The sequence below is a fragment of the Trachurus trachurus genome (assembly GCF_905171665.1).
Source record: "Trachurus trachurus genome assembly, chromosome: 6".
NCBI lineage: Eukaryota > Metazoa > Chordata > Actinopteri > Carangiformes > Carangidae > Trachurus > Trachurus trachurus.
The window spans coordinates 32,342,863-32,364,716 of record NC_139897.1 but is presented as its reverse complement, the minus strand read 5'-3'; the positions used below and the strand labels follow the sequence as shown (position 1 = coordinate 32,364,716).

Here is a 21,854-nt window from a genome sequence, read left to right as displayed (position 1 = left end):
CACACACACACACACACACACACACACACACACACACACACACACACACACACACACACACACACACACACACACACACACACACACACACACACACACACACTGAGATTAGAAGCGGTTGCTTTGGAGAAACTGCTCTTGTTGTTCTCTGTTCGTTCGTCATCAGCTGGACGTCGTCGTTGTTGAGTTAATTTCTGTTGATCAAACTGAACCAAGACGTCTGAAAACAACGACCTCAGAATAAACAGGTTCCAAGTCAGACACTGGACCAAAGTGACATCGACATTAACAGATTTGACTCTGTCTTTTGTTCCAAAGCTCCATGTAATTTAAGAAAACACACAGACAAAAACGAGCTGCAACAGGAAGTGTTTCTGGGGACATCATACTGGACGTAAAGTTTAGTTTCAGGTCCAACTGAAATATACGATCAGCTGATTGGCAGAAAATCAACCTGCAGCTAAGCCTGTGCATATTCTCATTTGTCCAGGTCATAGTATCTCAAAGGAATTCTAAATCGTAAGCAACTGGACTTGGTTATTTGTCTAGGAAGACGTTTCACCTCTCATCCAAGAGGCTTCATCAGTATGTGACTCCAACGACTGTCGTTATAACACATTATTACACGGCTCTATTGAATCCTGCTCTCTGATTGGTCCAGCGCTGCGTTCTGCGGTCTGTTATTTCTGTATAACGGACCGTCGTCATGTATAACAGACCGTTGCTAGGGACGGCGCTCTGATCAGCGCAGCACAGAAAAGAGGAACTATGCAGGATATTTACCTTGTGTTTCATTTTTACCGTCATTAAACAGCTTCGGACTAATAGTGATGTTAGATAAATGACTGGTAACCTGTTACAGGGAGAGTGGAGGCTCCTTCCACATCGCTGCTGGAAACCAGATCTGCATCAGAGCCTCTGACCCGGTGTCACAGCTCTCCTCCTCTCATCTCGGTGGCACTGCGACTCCGCGACACAAACGCACCCCGTAAACAGTAAAGTTAATCTCTTGTTTATGACAGACACGACTACACACAATACACACATTTTAACACGTGTATGGTAATCCATCGATCCACTGATTGATTATCAAAGGCTTCAAATGCACGAACGGGAGGAGGCTCAGCAAAACAGCGGAAGTGACCGGTCTTGCAGATTCGCTAAATGCAATTTTAAATCGATGAAAGTCGTATTTTGATCAACATTATGTTTCAAATTAATTATTTCACTCGTAAACCGTGTAATAAGCGGGATAATGTACAGTTGGTCGGTTGTTATGGAGAAATAAACCCCTTCATGTTGAATGAAACCATTCCGTTCCATACAACCTGTCGGGGTTTATTTCTCCATAACAACCTCCGAACTATACATTATCCCTTACGTAGGGCACGAACAAAGTCGAAACCAACTTTCCACCGAAGACAGTCACTCAAACGACTGTCGTTGGCACACCAGATAGTTGGACCAGTCCCAGCCTGGTCAGATGCTACATGAACTGATGAAGCCTCTTGGATGAAGGTGAAACGTCTTCCTAGACAAATAACCAAGTCCAGTTGCTTTACATTTAGAATTCCTTTGAGACAACCTGCAGCTGATTTGATGATGGATCAAAAGTTTGTGTTGTGTTATTCTTTCAACAGGATTCATTTCATCAAAACTGAAATTCCTGTTTTTCTTTGTCGAATCCTTTGGTCGCACAAAAACAGAATCAATTGAACTTTTACACAAGACAAACAGCGGATCGTCGACAAATAGTCGAACGTTTTCAGACGATGAAATTGACGTGAATCAAAGAATCCAGATTCATCAGCTGCTGATTGATCTGTTGATCAATGACGCTACAAAACAGCAAGTTTCAACCTTTGTCTGTCGTCAGTTTGTGTCTCTTTGTTGTCATTTTATCACTTCATGGTCGTTTTCTGTCTCTTTGTAGAGACATACATGGACTTTTTGTGCCTCTGTGGTTGTGTTACGTTTTGATTTTCTCCAATTTGTTTGCATCTCTGTGGCTGTTCATCATCTCATCACATTTTGTGTTGTTTTTGAGTCTCTGAAGTTGTGTTAAATTCCTCTGCAACATTTTTTTTAAAGGATATTTTTGGGCTTTTTGCCTTTAATTGGCAGGACAGTAGAGACAGACAGAAACAAATCTCTGTTGTTTCTATTAGTTTGGTTCACTTGTTTCTATCTTTAATCTTCTCTTATATATATGTATTGTCACACTGCTGGAAATGCACATATTGCTCTTTTTTTATGTCTGTATTTATTATTTGTGTTCTGTATTCTTATATATATCATTGAATAAAGGATGATCTGATCTTATCTAATCTTTGGTTTTTACTCAGTTGACTCCTCGGCTCTGTCACTTTGCACCTGGAGGTCAGAAGGTCTCGGGGTCTTTGACAAAAAAGCTGCAGCTGCTACACGAGTGAAGTTGATCTGATCAGACGCTTTTAAAGGATAATTTCCGTTTTTTACAACCTGGACCTTATTTCTAGCATAAAATAAGATCATTTTACTCACCCAGAAACTTTGGTGTCATTTGGAGTTGTTTTGACGAAATTAGCCCCAGTGGAACGGCGCGTATATCCGTATAATGCGAGAACACGGGGCACCCAATGCAGCCTCTAAATAACACATTATCCGCCGCAAAACTCGTTCATTTCGCCAATATTTAGTTATGATACACTAGTGATATTCCCCTCCGAGCCCGTGGTGGCATGTTAACAACATGCTGCGCCTGTAGGTTGACCTACTAACCTCCGACCTGGATGATGTCATCTCCGACCGCTGCCCGGCGCGGCTAACTTGCTACCGCTAATGCTATGGTTCGTTTCTGCGTGTTTCTGACTTGTCAGAACAAAATGAGCAGCTGGATGAAGTTCAGCTTCCACAGGCTTCCTCTCCTCAACCTGGACTCACTAAAGCTCCGGCTAGTTGAGATAAAAATGGACCCGAATGGCGAAGCAGGATGATTATTATCAGAATGAGCCGGGCGGCGCTCGGAGATGACATCATCCAGGTCAGAGGTTAGTAGTCAACCTACAGGCGCAGCATGTTGATAACATGCCACCACGGGCTCGGAGGGGAATAGCACTAGTGTATCATAACAAAATATTGGCGAAATGAACGAGTTTTGCGGCGGATAATGTGATATTTAGAGGCTGCATTGCGTGCCCCGTGCTCTCGCATTATACGGATATACGCGCCGCTCCACTGGGGCTAATTTCGTCAAAACAACTCCAAATGACACCAAAGTTTCTGGGTGAGTAAAATGATTGTATTTTATGCTAGAAATAAGGTCCAGGTTGTAAAAAACGGAAATTATCCTTTAAAACCTACCAACTTCCTGTTGAATGATGATGTGGCTGTAAAGTCGTAGCGTTGACCAGAAACCCCTCTGACCTTTGACCTCACATAGAGCAGCAGCAGTCGTGTCAAAATGAGCAGAAGACGAAGCAGCAGAAGAAGAAGGCGATGAGGCCAGACCAGCAGGGGGATTAGAGCCGTTTGGCCTCCAGCCGTCGCTCTACAAGACGCTGACACGATTCCCCCGTGTCGGACATAATCAGGCGGATGTCCTTTTCTACCCCCCCGGCCCCCGTGTGGACGCTGCGAGGATTAACTCCCCCCTTCCTCAGATTATTACCGGCTTAGCACTGCTCAATCTTGGAGATGCAACAACAAGAACAATATGCTGAGCCTCCAGATGAGGAATGAAATGTACAAATGTCTGTAAAAACACAGCGAGGCCGTGTCCCTGATCGGATTCCTCCAGTTGCTTATTTCAGCGGTTTTGGAGGGTGGGGAGGGGGGGAGCAGCATGTTTTCATGGTTTATGGCCTTTTAAACTCTTCTCAAATCTGCATGATTTGTTCAGACTGGTTCAGATTTCTATTGTAGCCTTGCACACTTTTTACTGCAAGTCCCTCTGTCTTCTATTTTTCTATTGTATCTGTCGTATTTGTTGTTTCTGACTGTGATTATTACAGTAGCTATTACCTTCCATTAGGACCTAATGTATCCAGTCACAGCAGCTTAGTATTTATTGTATATATCCATTGCTCTTTACCTTTGTATATTGATGCTGTTTCTATTGTTTGTATGTTGATATTTAATATTTTGAATTCCTCACACCCAGACGTGTGGGAAAGTGATTGGTTTGTGTCACACAGCCACTCCTATTTAAAGGGATAGTAGCATTTTTTTTAAAAGTGGGGTTGTACAGTATGATCTACAAATAGCCCCTAAGTACTTTAATTGCAGTAGAAGAAGAAATAATATTATAATGAACAATGGAACTGTGTATTTTTTTTCAGGTAAAACCTCTTTTAGGCCGTGAAAATAGGCCGTTTCTTTGGGTCTGTTCACAACACTGTATGTTGTAAATCTCTGGGCAGGGCTATTATGGGCTGGCGTTGCTAACGGGAGGAGTGCAGAGAGTCTTCTACTGCAATTAAAGTACTTAGGGGCTATTTGTAGATCATACAACCCCACTTTAAAAAAAAATGCTACTATCCCTTTAAGATGGCTTCCTGTGGTGGCACAAACATTCGCTTGAAAAAGGTCTAGCACCGAAACGTTGCAATGCAATAAATTCTGCAAGTTGGCCATGTGTGCTGGAACTCTTCTCAAATATAAAAAAAAACTCACATTTGCTCCAAATTCACTTTTTTTCACACACATCAATAATAATAATAAGAAGAGGAGGAAAACTGGATCTGTCAAGGTGAGAGGAGGAGAATCAACATCACACACTGAAAGGAATTCATTCAGACCAACACAACACAGCAGCTTTGTTAGTGACACACACACACACACACACACACACACACACACACACACACACACACACACACACACACAAACACACACACAGATAAACACGCTCAGCACAATGTAGCAACACGACCGAGGAGCTTAATCTTCTCGAACACGACGGTCGTCTGGCTGAAGTCACTAGTTATTATTACACTGGGCTATATGATGGAGCTGGAGCTGTGTGTTTGGATGGTTGACTCCTATACGGACAGAAATCATTTTATTTGTGATGATGTTTGACAGGTTTTTATCTGTGTTACAGTCTGAGTTCATGTCGACGATCAGAAAAGAGAGAAAAATGTTTGTTTGTTTGTTTTTTGTGCTGCTCTGTTTAGTTTTTTTCCGGTATGGTTGCTGACGGTCTGGGTCGGGATGTGATTTTGTGTGCATGTGTATGATTGAAAATCAAATAAAAATTCTGAAAAAAAGAAAGTGCAGATTTGACACATGTTGGTGTTGATTAAAGGTGAAACAAGAAGTGAAGAAAACATCACTCAGGTGAAGGAGAGAAACTACCAATTACAGCCAGGGAGAGAGAGAAATAAAACCAGTGATAAGTTAAAGCAGAAGTGAGTGGTCCGGTCGTTTTCGCTAGTGCTGCGTTCCAGGCAGGCTTTTGAAATCGTAAATTACAGCTTCAAGTCACAACTTACGACTTTGTAGCGTTCCAGGCAACCCACTCGTGTTTTTCCGACCTGTTTTACCGGTGAAAGTCACTATAACGGCCACTCGTAACTTCCGACCGGTGAACTCGTACCAGATCGAACTGGTACCACTTCACGGTCGGAAAAATACGAGTTTCCTTGAACGCACCATAACAGTCCTCGTCCCTACGTCACCACATTCACGGCGTCCCTTGGCTGCACACACAGCCCTGCATGCCGTTCTCTCTCCTCATTGGATAAAAACTGTAGGATACGATAAATGTTTTCTCCTCGGCTCAGAGCAGAGCAGAGGGACTGAGAGACCCGTGTTTCAGTCCAAACACTCTATGTAAGTGATTGCTGTCGGAAGATATAACTATTTAAGACTTATATTAACACAAATATATCACTCACTTCTGCTTTAAAAACCTCTTACTTAACTTAAAAACAAACATTTCAAATTTAGGGGAAAAAAACAAAAAATCATATTTTACTGACATGTGTTTTTTTTCTTTTTTGTTTGTAAATGTGTAATCATGTTTAATCCTGATGAACAACTGGACTTGTTTTCGAGAGACTGCTTGATGAAAAACTGTCCCTGAAGGCAACACGCATCAGTGGTTTTGCATGAATTTCCCTCTAAAACAACTCTGTGTGGTAACGTTGTGTTACTGTATCCCTTTAATATGTCATCCTGTGATTGACAGGTGACCTGCCCAGATATAATCCCGCCCCTTCACCCTGAGATCAGCTGTGATTGGCTCCACTTGCTGCACAGATGAGCAGTGTAACCAATGAACCAATGGAAGTCATATAAAATATATATAAAAAGTGTTTTGTTTAGTCACTGTGACCTTTAACCACCAACATCTAATCAGCATCAGCTCCAGTGAATGTTTGCACCAGATCTGAAGACGTTCCCTCAAGTTGTCCTGGGGGGGTTAAGGTTAGGGTTCTCACATACAGTACGAACAACCCCAAATTATATTTGCAGGGTCTTATGTTTTATGTTCTTATGTTCTTATGTCTCTATGTATTTGTGGTGTATGAAATGTGGGAATGTATATGAATGTAATTTGCACTTCTCACGGCCGTTTGTACGCAATAGTGAAAATCTATCTATCTATCTATCTATCTATCTATCTATCTATCTATCTATCTATCTATCTATCTATCTATCTATCTATCTATCTATCTATCTATCTATCTATCGTTCTATCTATCGTTCTATCTATCTGTCGTTCTATCTGTCGTTCTATCTATCTATCTATCCATCTATCCATCTATCTATCTATCTATCTATCTATCTATCTATCTATCTATCCATCCATCCATCCATCCATCCATCCATCCATCCATCCATCCATCCATCCATCCATCTATCCATCCATCCATCCATCCATCCATCCATCCATCCATCCATCCATCCATCCATCCATCCATCCATCCATCCATCCATCCATCCATCTATCTATCTATCTAAAAACAAACATCACTCAACCAAAACCAAAAATTTTGGCCAGAAAAGTCGTGTTGGGTTTACAGTAATAAGAAGCATCGTCCACGTTTGACTGAACACAACAAACTTTTTAAAAACTGTTCCCAGACCAGTTCATAAATTAATAATAATAATAATAATAATAATAATAATAATAATAATAATAATAATAATAATAATAATAATAATAATACAGTAATAAAACAACAGCACTGACCTCCAGTAGACGAAGATGCTGATGAGGACGACGAGGCCGAGGACGGTGAGGGTGGAGATGACGGCCAGAGGAACCACGGCCTTCCTCTCCCGCTCCCTGATGGAGCCCACTCTGGACTCGTGGCTGCTGTTGCTGGCGTCTGGAGGAGAGGAGGAGGACAGGACAGGAAGTCAAACTACAGCAGGAAACCCACGGCAACCAATCAGAAGCATCATCATCCATCACCACTGTTCCCTCTAAGGTGTTTTACTGCTCCCCACCTCTTTGCTCAGCAGACAAAAAAGTTGCACACTCAAATGTACCTGACTAGTTCACTGTTTATTTCAGAGGGGGAAGTGTGGAGTGGACAATGTTTCCATCCCTCTCTTTCATTGTTTGGAGCCCATTGGCAAAACATAACAGTTACAATTTTGCAAGCTCTCTCTCACACTCACACTCACACAGACACACACACGCACTGTGGTCTGCAGTGCAAAGTACGATTTAAGTTTTTGCTCGAGAATTATTATTATTACTGTTCATATCAAGAATGCTTCAGTGCCAAGAGTTGATGACACCAACTTGATGTTAGTTATTTTTTGACATAATTGTTCATATGGCAATAAATGCAAAATCTATTTTGCCAAAACAATATTGTATTTTGTTATCATTAACTGTAACTGACCTAGATATGGAGTAGCCTTTAATGTTGTCAAAATAATCTGTTATTAATCATTATAGTAATAGCCAATAGTATTGATATTTGGAGTTGGACAGGTGAGGCCATAGCACCAGCATGTGGACGTACTGTGTGTACGCTTAAGCTGTCGCTCACAGTTGCTCAAGCAGGTCATCAGGGGAGTTGAATTTCTGCTCAGGAGTTTTGAAAATTAGAGGGAACATTGTCCATCACCTGTAGATTCTCAAGAGGCCGAAGCTGCTCTGGCTGCAGATGAGATGAGATTAAACTCCGAGTCACCGACACAAGTTAATTATAGAAATGTCTCCATTGATGATGTCGTTGTCGCCGCCTTGAACCGGCGATGTTCAGGTCGACGTGGTCAAGTGTGGATTTGTTCTTCTGAATCTGGATCATTCAGCCATTTATCCTTCTTTACTTTTATCCTCACGCTGCATTTCAACTCCCAACAATCTCATCCATTTGAATATGAATCTATCTAAGACTTCTCTCTCTCCACTTCAGCCGCCGCCTCTTAGTGCTTTTTCACGACGTGACATACAGTATACAGGATCATCTGGAAGCTATAAATGACCAATTTCTGTCTCGTCTAATTGTTGGAGGTTCTTTTACAGATTCTCCTCCCGGCAGCTGAAGAGCTTCATGTTGTTGGCTGAACTGATGCATTAGTGGTTAAAACAGTCAGGAAACCAATAAGAGCTGAGTTGTAATGACCCATTATGACATAAATAACCTGGTTGGACCAACATTTTGCGGTTCTGCATAAACAAGGTCTTAAGAAAATGTGAGTTAAAGCATTTTACTAGAAAACCAGGCACTGCTTTTAAAGGGATAGTTCACCCAAGATTGAAATTTCACTCATTATCTACCACTCCCCCTCATGTGGACTAAGGGCTGGGAGAAGTTTCAGAGTCCTCCGTGGCTTCTCTGAGTTACAGGGGGTCTCGGCGGAGAAGTGCATGTCCATATAGGCTAACGGTTGCAAATGGATACCAACTGTCTTCGTAACAAAAAGACACACCAAAAAACATCCAAATAATGGAGGTATTTGGATGTTTTTTGGTGTGTCTGTTTGTTACGAAGACAGTTGGTATCCATTTGCAACCGTTATATGGACATGCACTGCTACGCCGAGACCCCCTGTAACTCAGAGAAGCCACGGAGGACTCTGAAACTTCTCCCAGCCCTTAGTCCACATGAGGGGGAGGAGATAATGAGTGAAATTTGCAATTTTGGGTGAACTATCCCTTTAAAGCATTTTACTAGAAAACCAGGAAGTGCTTTTAAGACAATGTTCCCCAAAAGGCTAAATAGGTTTCTAACTTCTGTGAGGGCAGAGGAGGATAAATAAATCTTCCATATTTTGTGGTTCGATGTCTAAAAGCTTTAGAGAAAATAGCTGAAATATTCATAGATGCAGGCAGAGTTTGTACCGGTTGTCCTTTTCATGGGGGGTTTTCTTAAGAAAAACATACAGTAGGCTATATCCCACGTGTCCTGAGTCCACATGCAGCGGAGGTCTCTGAGTCTCTGATAACCCCAAAAAAAAACCAACTCAAAATGTACAAGAAGCTCAAGGACCTGAGGTGACTCGGGTTTACCTCGACCACGGAGCTCATTCCTGCCTCCAGAGCAGCGTGTGGCCTCCTTGAACCGCTTTGCACAAGCAAAAAAAAGCTCCAGCGCTCTCAGATCTCTGATAATACACTTCAGAGAAGAGAAACATGAACCGTGTTACTGGAACACACACAATGCACCACCACCATTCACATTCACATTCAGTCGTTCTGCTGCTGCACAAACACAAAACTCATCACATTCAAACCACCTGCCAAACCACTTGAAAGAAACACAGAGGCGCACAAAGGCTCATAATCAAAAGTCCATCACAGATCAAGCGAGAACATATTCATCAGACTGTGCTGCTGCAGCGCACAAACAAAGCTGAGCACCGAGTCAATCAAGCAGCATAATTGTAACTTTGAATAACGGGGGATGAAAAACCTGACGGCTGAACCTGACCTCACTGAGCCGAGCCGCCGCTGCTGCTGCCGCTGAATCCTCTCCTTTATCGTCTGAGAAGCAGCGAGGAAAACACTAGTGTGGATTAACCTTGACTGCATGATGGGAGGCTGCTGTTTGTCAGAACTTACCTCTTCTGCACAAACTGACTCAGTTCAGCTGTGAATGGCCGGGTCTGCCCTGCCGACTAGTTCATAAAGAGCCCGTTGTTGTGTGCATTCTACTCGGAGTGAAACCCATTCATCCAGTCACATCCATCCATCCATCCAACATCCAAATGTCTGCCTCTCTCTCAAAAAAAAAGAAAACCCTGGACACACGGGCGATGAGAATGGGCGAAGGAAGGAAAAAAAAAAGAAGATGGAAAAGGTTATTGGAGACTGAAAGAGACAAAAAAGTGACTCAAAAGATGATCTGACAAGAATTCAGGACACAAAAACTTCTACTCAGAGTTTCCCCACGTGAAAAGATTTTTTAGATTAAATGCCGGAGTTAAACTAATACATGATGAAGGATGAAGGATGGAGGTGTTTGTCAGGATGTCAGGGCCGCACCGGCTATGGAAATACACTGGCAAAGGTACAGTCACGTTTTAAAGAACGAACCACCTCAGTGTTTTAGCCACTTCTTCTTAAACTTCTATTGACAAGCTTATTAATTAATTAGTAGGTTTTACACCGCTCCTGTCGTTTGTCCTTCCCGAAATATGACTCAGATTACTTGGTTTTTATTTCATCAAGTTTGAAATTGTAACATTGTTTCCACGTACGACTTCTTTTTTCCACTTCGTTGTGTGTTTTCTTTTTTAAACTTGCTGCAGACTGATGATCCATCTCCGTGTTTCATTTCCCTTTGCAAACTTTGTCACGTTGCAGCAAACACTTGAGAAACTTTTGTTAAACGCGCTTTCAATGGCGCTTTGACAACGATGACCACGAAGAGTGCAGCAGCAGCGGTTCAGTTCAGTGCCGAAAACCCCAAACACACAAACTGAAAGATATCTGAAAACAATACGTGTTGTCAAAAAAATTAAAAAAGTCTGAATTTGTATGTTTCATTCAGAAAACACTCCAAACTCAGAGTGTCCTTGAGTACACGAGGCTTCAGTGAGTTTTAGTGACTACACACATCGACACATAAAGGCCGGCTGCTGTTGTCGACGGTGATGGATCATTTAGCTACAGCAAGTTTTAATCCTCCACAAGTTCATTTTTGTTCTTTTAAGACACAGTTCTATATTCGATTCCCAAGCTTCTGTGAATATACACGATTTGTTTTAAAGAGGTCGACTGTTTGAATGAACCTTTATGCTTCTTTACAACCTTCACGTCAAGATCTGGTCTCAGGCTGAGAGATTCTGTTTTATTAAAGATAACCGGGACATTTTCTAAAAACTGTAATTAAAGATATTGTTGTTGAAAGCTTCATGAATCGATCTGTTGCTGATGACTCAGTGAATCACAGTATAGATGTGTTTGGTGTCTGATCCAGCAGCAGCTTTACAGAGCTCTGCTGCCCTCTGCTGGACATCGACAGGAACATCTGATCAGAGTGGATCTCTGGTTGACACCAGTTCAACAGGGACTACGTTTACACAGACAGCAGTTATCTGACTATTGATATTATTTCTAATAAGACAATATTCTGATTAAGGTGTGTACATGAGTTGCTCTGAGAATATTATATTAATGTTCCAGTTTTACATGTTATAGAGCGTAGATGGATTAGCCTGGCCTACGTCATGCCGTTTGACTTTCCCTCCAGAACATCCCACCCTCAACATTCAGTTACGTGCCATTCTGCAACATTACGCAACCACGACAAACTGGGAGGTACTGGACGAGAGTACGAAGTCAGGACTGATGGGAGAGTTGATGTAATGTTTTATGGTTTCTCTATGAGATCTCTTGTTTGCCATTTAAGCTGTCCTGTCGCAAAATGCAGCCAAACTCCCACAGAACGTTGATATTGAGATGAAGGTTGTACATGTGTTTGATAGTGCAACTAAATCAGGAACAACTCAACATATCTTAATTTGATTAGTGTATACATTTGACTATGACATTAACCGGACTACTAGGACTACTAGGACTACTAGGAGCTAAATCTGGTGCAACCATCTTTTCATTTTTTTCTTTACATGATTAATGTAATTGCACATTGTCCCTTATTAAACTAATAAACAAACTAATAAACTAACTACGGTAATCAGAAATCGCTGTTTACATGGCAGTTTCTTAATCAGAGTATTGTCTTAATCAGATTAATATTGGAGTTTTGTTGACCATGTAAATGTACTCAAAGATGTTGAGGACTTGAACATGTGAAATTCATGCAATTTCACGTTGGTATTTTTCCTTTTTACTCTTATATTATGAATCTGTTTGATCCTTTGTTTTATATTTTATTGTTCGGTGAAGCAGTTTGTCCTTGAGTCTGAAATGTGCAGTAGTAAATTCAATGTCTCATCTCAGTGCTCCATTTTACACGTTTACGTCCAGTCTTTTTGTAACGTCTTTAATTCTCCCTGATGGCGATATTTGTTTTTTCTATCTATGCTGAAAATAGTTGTTGTGTACTGTTGTCACTTTTTTTTTTGTTTTTACCTATGGATTAATCCGGTTCACAGTTTGGTTTAACACTGAGCTCTGCGACGACCCAAATGCATGCTGGGATAGAGAATAGGCCCCTTTTCAGAACTGATGGATTAATGGTAGTAAAGATATGACGATGAAGAAGAAAGTGATTCATTGACGTTATGGGATATCCCGTTGGCGACTGCTGTTGTGGATATTATTCTTACTCTGGCTTTCACAGACAGAAATGAGAAGAAATGAGATGTGGTTTTGTTGTAGTTGACAGATGGTTGGATTAGTCCAGAACTCTTCCCGGTCCCTCGGCATCGTGCAGCAGATCAGACATTGTGCAACACGACGGAACGACGGCGTGTTTACCTGCGACTGGTTCCTCTTCCTCTTCCTCTTCCGACTCTCTTTCCATTCGCTCGGAGAGACTGAAGTCGGACGACGTCTCGTTGTCGTACAGGCTTTCGCCCGGCCCCCCCGAGCCGCTCTCCTCCTCCCCCCCGGCCAGCGAAGACCAGGGCGAGGCGGCGGCCGAGGTTACCGTCGGCGTGGTGACCGGAGGTGCGGTGCTTCCTGCCTCTGAGGCCATCGCACTGCCGCTCTCGCTCTCGAAATAAAACGCTGAGGATCGGTCATCCAGATCGTCGTCGGATGGGGGGGTCTGCTGCTGGCCGGACGGGGGAGCGGTTACTACGGTGACTTTGGTCGAATACGGGATCGGGATCGCGCCGTCCCCCGAGGCCGAGGTCTGAACCCGGTCCCACTCCTGATCTACTCCGATCTCCTGGGAGTCGGGGAACAGCGCCGAGCCGGATGCAGATGCAGATGCAGATGCACTGCTGCTAGTGTCTAACGCTGCCGGTCCGTCAGGGGTGGGGGTAAAGGGGGATGTTGAAGGGGTGGAAGAAGGGAAGGCAGTGGTGGTAGGGGAGGAGGCAGAGTCATCCGCATCCGACGCCAAGAACCAGGAATCACTGACGGCGGCGGCGGACGCTGTGGCTGCAACAGAAACGGGCGGATCACTGTGGGTGTGGGTGGGTTGGAGAAGCTGGGAGAGTAGTAGAGAGGGGAACGATGATGACGGAGAGACGGCGGCGCTATATGAGAGCAGCAGAGGCCGGTCTAATAAGGATAAGGACAGACCTTCAGAAGAACCCACCAGAGATACAGATACAGAGGAGCGAAGGTCGTCTACACCAACACCAACCCCATTGGCGCCAATGGCCGAAGGGAAACCACCGACGCTCGAGTCCCAGACTGAGGAAGACAGCGACGCATGCAACCAGGACGAGGACGCCGACGGCTCCAGAGAGCAGCCGCACACGGTGTCGCTGTCCACGTCGCTAGCTAACGGAAACGACCCATCACCATCGCCGCTGGGGAGAAACGACTCTATGGCGCTCCCTTTGGCGTACCTCCTCGAGTCCTCCTGCTCGAACCCCGCTGCCGAGAGCGAGTGGGACAGACCCGGGGTTGCTGCCCCAGAGAGGGCGAAGTCACTAGAGAGGAGGACCGAAGGCTGGAGGAGGAGGAGGGTGGTGGGGCTGAGAGAAGACAGAGAGACTATGGACAGCGAGGGATCCCAGGGGGATTCGGACAGCAACTTGTCGGCGGTACCAGAGGGATCTGGCATCGTTTGCAGAGGAGGGGTAGTATCGCTAAACGCTACGGTATGACCTGAAGAAACCGACAAAGACGTAGGAGAAGAACCAGACAACAAATCACCATTGGGATCATCATCAGACCCAACACCGCCACCATGGGAGGCGACGAGGTCAATCGTCTCCCAACCGGGGGACAGGGGGAGCGAGGGGTGAGGGTGAGGCGGGGGGTAATAAGGCAGGGTGTGCGAGGCAGCGAGCGTTTGGGCGGTTGGAGGGGAAGGAGAAGGGGAAAAAGCTGCTGCTGCTGCTGTTGGGTCTTTGCTACTAGACAGCGGCGGTGCAGTAGCGGCATGCAGCAGCGAGGTGTCCGATGCAGAGGCAGAGGCAGAAGACGACAACACATCAGGCCAGGATGAGGAAGGAGGGTCATGCAGATGCAGGCAAGCGGAGGAGTCGGGGTCCGTGGTGTCACACAGAGGGGAGATAGAGGAGGAGGAGGAAGCGTGGGAGGAAGAGGAGGATGGGAGGAGGACAGTGGGACGCTTCTCACCGTTGGACGACACCGGCTTCACGGTCTGCAAGAGAAGAACAGCGCTCAACTGGACAGAGGTTGTTGTAGATGAAACACGAGGCATGATGCCGGGAGTCGTGGTGGTGGTGGGACTAGCAGCTTCGCTCGACGAGGAAGGTCGGGAAGTCGAAGTTTGGATCTCTGGACCTGGAAGACCTTCAGATTCACCTTCAGGATCGGTTTCCTCCTCGTTTATGGGACGTCCCAAGACTTGGATGTTCTCAGTTTGGATCAAAGACGACGATGTTGTGCTGCTTATGTCGCTGGTATGAGAACTCATGGTCGTTGTGCTGCTGTGTGAAGATAAACCTTTACCACCTCTAGTGTTTGTGCCTCCGAAGAAAACTCCTTCTGCTTCTGTTCTGGACTGTGACGGAGCAGAGGAGGTGGAGATGAACTCCTCGGTTGTGGTTGTTGTGGTTGTTGTGGAGTAAGAAGGAGCTTTGAAGTCCGTCTCTCCACTGGTGTCTGGTGACGGGGCGACCCCCGGTGGTTGGACGGTGGTACTGCGCCGTGACGTTTCCTCCTCTGAACGGCTCAGGACTCGATCGGACTGAGTCGACTTGACCGAGGGAACCGGATCGGTGGTGGTGCTGGTTCTCCTGTGACCGGTTGTTGTGGTGGTTCTGATGTCCGGTACAGGTAGAGGAGGAGGAGGCGATCCGGTCGTCGTCGTGGTCGTGGTCGTAGTCGTTGGCGGCCGCGTAGGGTTGAAGAGGAGATCGTAATCCTCGGTTTGGGCCGGTTCACTCGCATCAGGTTCATAGTTGCTCTGGTGGCGACAGAAAGATTTACAGACAGGAACAAATCACAGTGACGAATATCTAAATAAACATCTGTATTAAAGGGATAGTTCACCCAGAATTGAAATTTCTCATTATCTACTCCCCCTCATGTGGACTAAGGGCTGGGAGAAGTTTCAGAGTCCTCCGTGGCTTCTCTGAGTTACAGGGGGTCTCGGCGTAGCAGTGCATGTCCATATAACGGTTGCAAATGGATACCAACTGTCCTCGTAACAAAAAGACACACCAAAAAACATCCAAATACCTCCATGCTGCTCGTATGTAATGTCCGTCTTGTATTGAAGATCCGAAATGCAAAGGTCTATATATAAGTCTATATTTCAAGCTTGTTTGTAGTGGAAGCTCCTCTTCCCGCTTCGTCCAATTTGGACGAACCGGGAAGAACTTATTTAATTTTTTTCAGAACAATGTTGCATTTCAGGGCTTTAAATACCTCCATGCTGCTCGTATGCAATGTCCATCTTGTATTGAAGCCCCGAAATGCAAAATTGTTCTGAAAAAAATTAAATAAGTTCTTCCCGCTTCGTCCGCTACAAACAAGCTTGAAATATAGACCTTCGCATTTCGGGGCTTCAATACAAGACGGACATTACATATGAGCAGCATGGAGGTATTTGGATGTTTTTTGGTGTGTCTTTTTGTTACGAAGACAGTTGGTATCCATTTGCAACCGTTATATGGACATGCACTGCTACGCCGAGACCCCCTGTAACTCAGAGAAGCCACGGAGGACTCTGAAACTTCTCCCAGCAATTTCAATTTTGGGTGAACTATCCCTTTTTTAAAAAAAGTTTCTTACCTCGTCATCAAATTCTTCTGAATCTGGATCCAGTGCATTTTCTGGGGGGAAAAAAGGGCCAGAGATTACATCATTAGTTCCTTAGGCATTAAAATAACTGCACAATTTAACTGTTGTCTGCTTTATGTTGGTGTTCATTTCCTTAGGTTGAAAATGTACAAAATAAAAACAGAAAATGTAAAAGCAGAGACATGTGACAAAGGGATAAATCAATATGAGGAGAACAACATGGAAAGGAGAAAGTGGGACACTGTGTTTCTGGAAAACTTCAGAAAAATCTCTCTCTGTCTTGATGGATGAAAATGAGTGAAAGAAGGTTAAAGTGGAAAAGTGGGAGAAGGTTAAACACACCATTTGAAGCAGTGTGTTTGATTTGACACAAGGAGAATATAGGCTACCAAATGCATGCAACACATCAGGCACATCTGGAACTTCATGCATGGGTTCCCCCAAAAGAAGACACAAGCAAAAACCTCAAACAAACTTTAAAAAAAAGCATTTGCAACTGATCTGATCAGTTTCCTGTTTCATCCTCCTTATGAAACCAGACGAGCCGAGGGAAGAAAATTTGAAAAAATTACAACAACTTCCTCTGATTCTGAGTCTCGGCCGTTTGGGTTTCAACCTCCGCCCGTCCGTCACCAAAGAGGGATAAAACAAACTCGCCAAACAAAGAGTTTGCAAACGCCACAGACTACGTTGAGCGAGCTCAGACGCACACACAGCACACAGCGGGCATGTCGGGGGCAGGTGTGGTCTTACCTGTCCGAGGCTAAGGGACAACATCATGGAGACCAGATCAAACTGGTTTGTGAAGCATGAGATGAGGTTTTACAAGTTTAATGAACTGGGTTTGATGGAGATGACTGAGGGGTGAAGGTAGGGAACTTTAGCTGATCAATATATCGCTCTTGTTGAGCTTTATCTGAAACAACGCATGAGTGAAATTAAAATTATATGAAGAAGTCTGGTCATTTGATTGACTAGCCAATCAACAGAAAATTAATTAACGTTTATGAACATGAATGAATTAATGTTAAGCCGGATACAAATAAAAAAAAATACAGAATTTTCATTCATAGAGTTGGAAATTGCTAATTTTAGCAATTTAGCCACTATTAGCTAAGTTAATAAAACGTAAAAAACAACAACAAATCTTTAAAGTTAATTTGTCGGACTAATAACAAAAGTTGATAAATAATTTATATATGTATTGATACGAAAAAGAGAAAACAAGCAAAAATATTTTATATAAAAACATTTTCTGTTGATTAACCAACAGTTTTTATTAGCTAACTGTAAGACGGCGCCTTACTTAGCTTTAGCATGAAACTGTCCGTGTTGGTGTAGCATTAAGCTAACGTTACAAACATTTCAAACAGCTAAAGCCTGTTTTAGCTTCGTGCTACCTCATGTTTGTCATTTCAACTCTTGACTTTTGCGTGAAACATGGTCAGAAACTTGGCTTAAACTTAGCTACATTTAGCAGTAGCCTAGCCAGACAAAGAGTCCCGTTCCCTTCAGTTACTGAATGATGCAGAAACATCAGTCGTTCATGCAAGTTGACAGTGAAATAGGATGCAGGGGGTTATTTTCTCTTTGTAACAAGACATATTAGTTTATTTAATAGAAAGTTAAAATACAACGTTACTGTGATTGTCATTCCAATCCATGTTACACAAGATGCGGCTGCAGACATGCAAACATTTCTCTTACTGTGAGATGCAGAAGGAACGGACGCCACAGAGTGAAAAACAAATCACAAGATGGAGGCGTTTGCGTCTCCTCCACGTGACATGAAGGTTACACAGGAAATGACCCCAAACCAAGCATGATCTGTTCTTCTTTTCTTTTATAAATATAGAAATATATATAGAGACAGAGCATTTGAAAGAGTTCACAGAGAAACTTATGAAACAGTTAAAAGCACAGGGGAAAAACGAGAGTCCAACAACGAGAGAGTGATTAAATCCTCAGAGGACGTTTGGGTCGAACCCAGAGAGAAGAGAAAGAAGCGAAGGGAAGATGAGGAGCGAGATAAAGAACAAAAACATCGCTCATATCGTTCAGGGTTCAGAGGGAGGACGAGTGCGAGGATGGAAATGTTTCTCCAAGAAAATAAAGATCATGAAATATTACTGTATTACTTGAAAGTGAGCAAAATAAATTAAAACTTTTCAACCTTTTTCCTGTCAAAATATAAATATACGTCACAATTATGAGATAAAACATGATTAGAACTTGGCAAACAACACAAAGTTTGTCTTTGACTGGGTTAAGTCATAATTATGAGTCAGATCTTTTTTTGTTTATTCAAAACGATGAGAATAAGAACTTTTAATTTCTAAGTTTTATAATTTTGACTTTAAATCTTAATTAATTAACAAACAGCTCAATTTGATTGATTACCTTCATTTATTAACTCATAATTTTGAGATACCACAACTTTGTGTGTTTGATGTTTTATAACAATATATTTTTCACTCATGTATAAAAATCTCAACCCTCTAAACGAGATGTAAATCTGTGTCTCTTGAACGCTACGCTTGGTCTCGGTCTCGGTCTCGCTCGCTCTTACCGGGGTCGTCGACGGGCATGACGACCGTCAGCTGGTCGCTCACTCGTCCGTACAGACCGTTGGTGCAGACCGCCACCACCTGGACCACGTAGCTGCTGTTGGCCGACAGGTCGTCCAGTATCGCCCCCTGGTGGCGGGAAGAGGAATCACATTAAAATCATTAAAGAATGGTTGGTGGATGACTCTGGGTTTGGGGTAGATAGGTAGATAGATAGATAGATAGATAGATAGATAGATAGATAGATAGATAGATAGATAGATAGATAGATAGATAGATAGATAGATAGATAGATAGATAGATAGATAGATAGATAGACAGACTTTATTGATCCCAATTACAGGTGAATTTGTAGGTGAATTTACATCTTTTAATATCGCATGGAATATGATTTAACTTTAATTTCACAATAAAAGCATGATAGAAGACCAGTAGGATTGATATAATAACAATGATTCTTGATGATCTGATTCATTAAATGAATTGAGACCTGGACCTGGACCCGCGGCAGAAAACTGACTGATGGATTAACTGATTCATTCAAGATGATGTTCTGCAAAAATCAGTTTATAGACTTGATTAACTTTGTTTCAGTCTCTGTATATGAAGCTGTTTTAGTTTATTTACCTTTTTCAGTTTGTTTTATTGTTACTTTTGTTATGGATTTTAAATCTATATGGCTTTTTTGACTTTTTTTTATGTAATGTGTAATTGGACTCCAGGAGTTAGTACCTTTGTGATGTGGATCTGACATCGTCCCAACATCTCATGCAAGAGCATTTTACTATAGGAGCTATCTATAATTGTCCGTGTTTGTGCTGTATGTTGAACTGTCTGTGTCAAGATGGAGTCTATGTGGTTTGTGTTTTGTAGTGAATGTAACAGATTAGATAATGATCTCAGGGAAAACTAACTGGACCTTTACTAATTTGTTCAATTCATTCATTAAAGGGACAACGAGGAGTTTCGGAAAGCGAAGTGTTCTCATACTACATTTACCATGAGCCTCCACGCACACAGTGAAATTCTTGGACCGGTGCAAGACAAACGTCTTGTCAAGAATGTTTTCATTCATCAAGAATTAAAGTCAGAGGTTGGAAGACGATCAGATACCGTCGTAGTTCCCACCATAAACGGCGATTCGGTGGCGTTATTCTCATGAGGGCAGCGTCCGCGAAACCGAAAGTAAAGAAACGCTGGTCGGCTCAACCAGCATTTAATTGTAATTAAAATAACAAAATAACGATAGAGACAAAACGATATATTTATCAAAAATGGGCCATTAACAAGTGGTAACGTAGATTCATCCACATTAATGTGAGACTTTTTTATAACCAAATAGAAACTCCTCGATGTCCCTTTAAATATCTGTTTATTACATTTCATAAAGTTTGTTGAGGAGCTGTGAATATTTCTGCAGCTCTGATTAGTTTATAAACAGATGTTTGCATGAAGTTTATCTTTAAAGTGGAAACTAATGAGACGGATATTTGGTCCAGTGACAGTTGAAGCTGTTTGTTTGTTTAAATAAAGTTTAATTTTCATGTTTGTAGTATCTCTGCTGCAGCAAAATGCTTCTGGACTCTCACCACGTCCTGGTCTCCGTCGGTCAGGTACTGGGCGGGGGCGGCGTTGTCGGCGCTGACCAGGCCGTAGGTGACGGAGTACTTCTCGATGCTGGCGTCGTACACGGCCCGCGGGCGCTCCCACGTCACCAGGAGGCTGCTGAGGTTGTACGGAGCCGCCTGGATGTTCTCTGGCTCAGAACTGCAGACTGGAGAATAAGAAGAAGAGAGGAAAATCTCAGACCGATTCTGGTTCTTTGGGGGAAAATAGAATTAAAACACATCACGTGAAAAGATATAAATCAACACCTGAGCCTAATGATAACAATAACTATGAGTCATTTTAAAGGGAGACACTACAGCTGAATAGGGTAAAAATTGTAAATAACAGATATCACCATGAAACTTCCCAAGTTCATCACTTACATTAAGACAAATGTTTTTTGTATTACAAGTTTTGTCAAATTTGATGTTTAAATATGTAAATGAGGCAAAATCTAATGAAATGTTATTACTTTTATTATTTCACTCTTGATCATATAACTCTTTTTTATATGCAATGTAGCACTCTAGTTTATTTATGTATTGTTGGTTTTATTCTATTGGTTTAGTTTTTCTCTGTCGAACCACAGTGCACATAGCACTTTAACTTATAGAGCTGCTGATCTGATCAGTTCTACAGACTGTTTTTACTGACCTGTTTGTAATAGAGTGGAAGCACCCTTCACTGTTTTGAATGCGTGTTAAAGGTGTGAAAGTATTTTGTATGAATGTCTCGTATGTATTGTCTTGTGTAGTGCAGTGGCTCCGAGCCCAAAACAAATTTCCCTTCGGGACAATAAAGTACAATCCAATCCAATCTGAAATATGCACTTATTTGCATATATTTCCAGAACCTAAATCTGAACGATGGATAAAGCCACTTTCAAAATTCTTGTTTTATTGTGTTGACATATTAGAGTCAGAAGTTTTTACAGAGGGGATTTTGGATATCTCTTTTTATCACTCTGTAAATGAGAAAATACTGTCACCAGCCCTAAAAAATCCTATTTTGCCATGTTTTTAGGAATAAAATGTTGTATAAATGAGGCTGTGAATGATATATCAACAATCTCCTCTGTAAAAACCTTCAGAATATAGAAAGGGATCAAAGTGGAAGGTTTGGTGTCTGTAAGTGCTGCTGAAGTGGAGATTTCTAGCTCAGAATCTGAGTCTGAAAAACTCATTTTGAGAAAACGGCCTTTAAAGACTTGGACTGTAAAACTCCATAGATTGTTAATGTAAATTGTACTTTTACGATTGGTTGCGGATACAAAGGAAATGAGCCTACATCATTGTTCAGGAGAGAAAGAGCGTTACAATGATACATGACATGACATGACATGGGTCAGTCTAACTTCTGGTGAATTTAGCAGAAATCTACAAACAAAAGAGACAAAATTAAGTAAAATAAAAACCCTAATGTGGATT

General features: G+C 42.6%; 1 protein-coding gene across 1 annotated transcript in view; it reads right to left on the bottom strand.

Annotated features, from left to right (window-relative positions):
* The window catches only part of ptprz1a (protein tyrosine phosphatase receptor type Z1a), a 113,608-nt gene that overhangs the window by 24,484 nt on the left and 67,270 nt on the right, over positions 1 to 21,854 (bottom strand). Inside the window, exons 9-13 of the mRNA XM_083973425.1 lie at positions 20,409 to 20,593; positions 18,822 to 18,948; positions 16,244 to 16,284; positions 12,836 to 15,413; positions 7,181 to 7,319 (exon numbers count right to left, since the gene is read on the bottom strand). Of these exons, the coding sequence (XP_083829551.1) occupies positions 7,181 to 7,319; positions 12,836 to 15,413; positions 16,244 to 16,284; positions 18,822 to 18,948; positions 20,409 to 20,593 (3,070 nt within the window). The remainder of the gene's footprint in view (positions 1 to 7,180; positions 7,320 to 12,835; positions 15,414 to 16,243; positions 16,285 to 18,821; positions 18,949 to 20,408; positions 20,594 to 21,854) is intronic.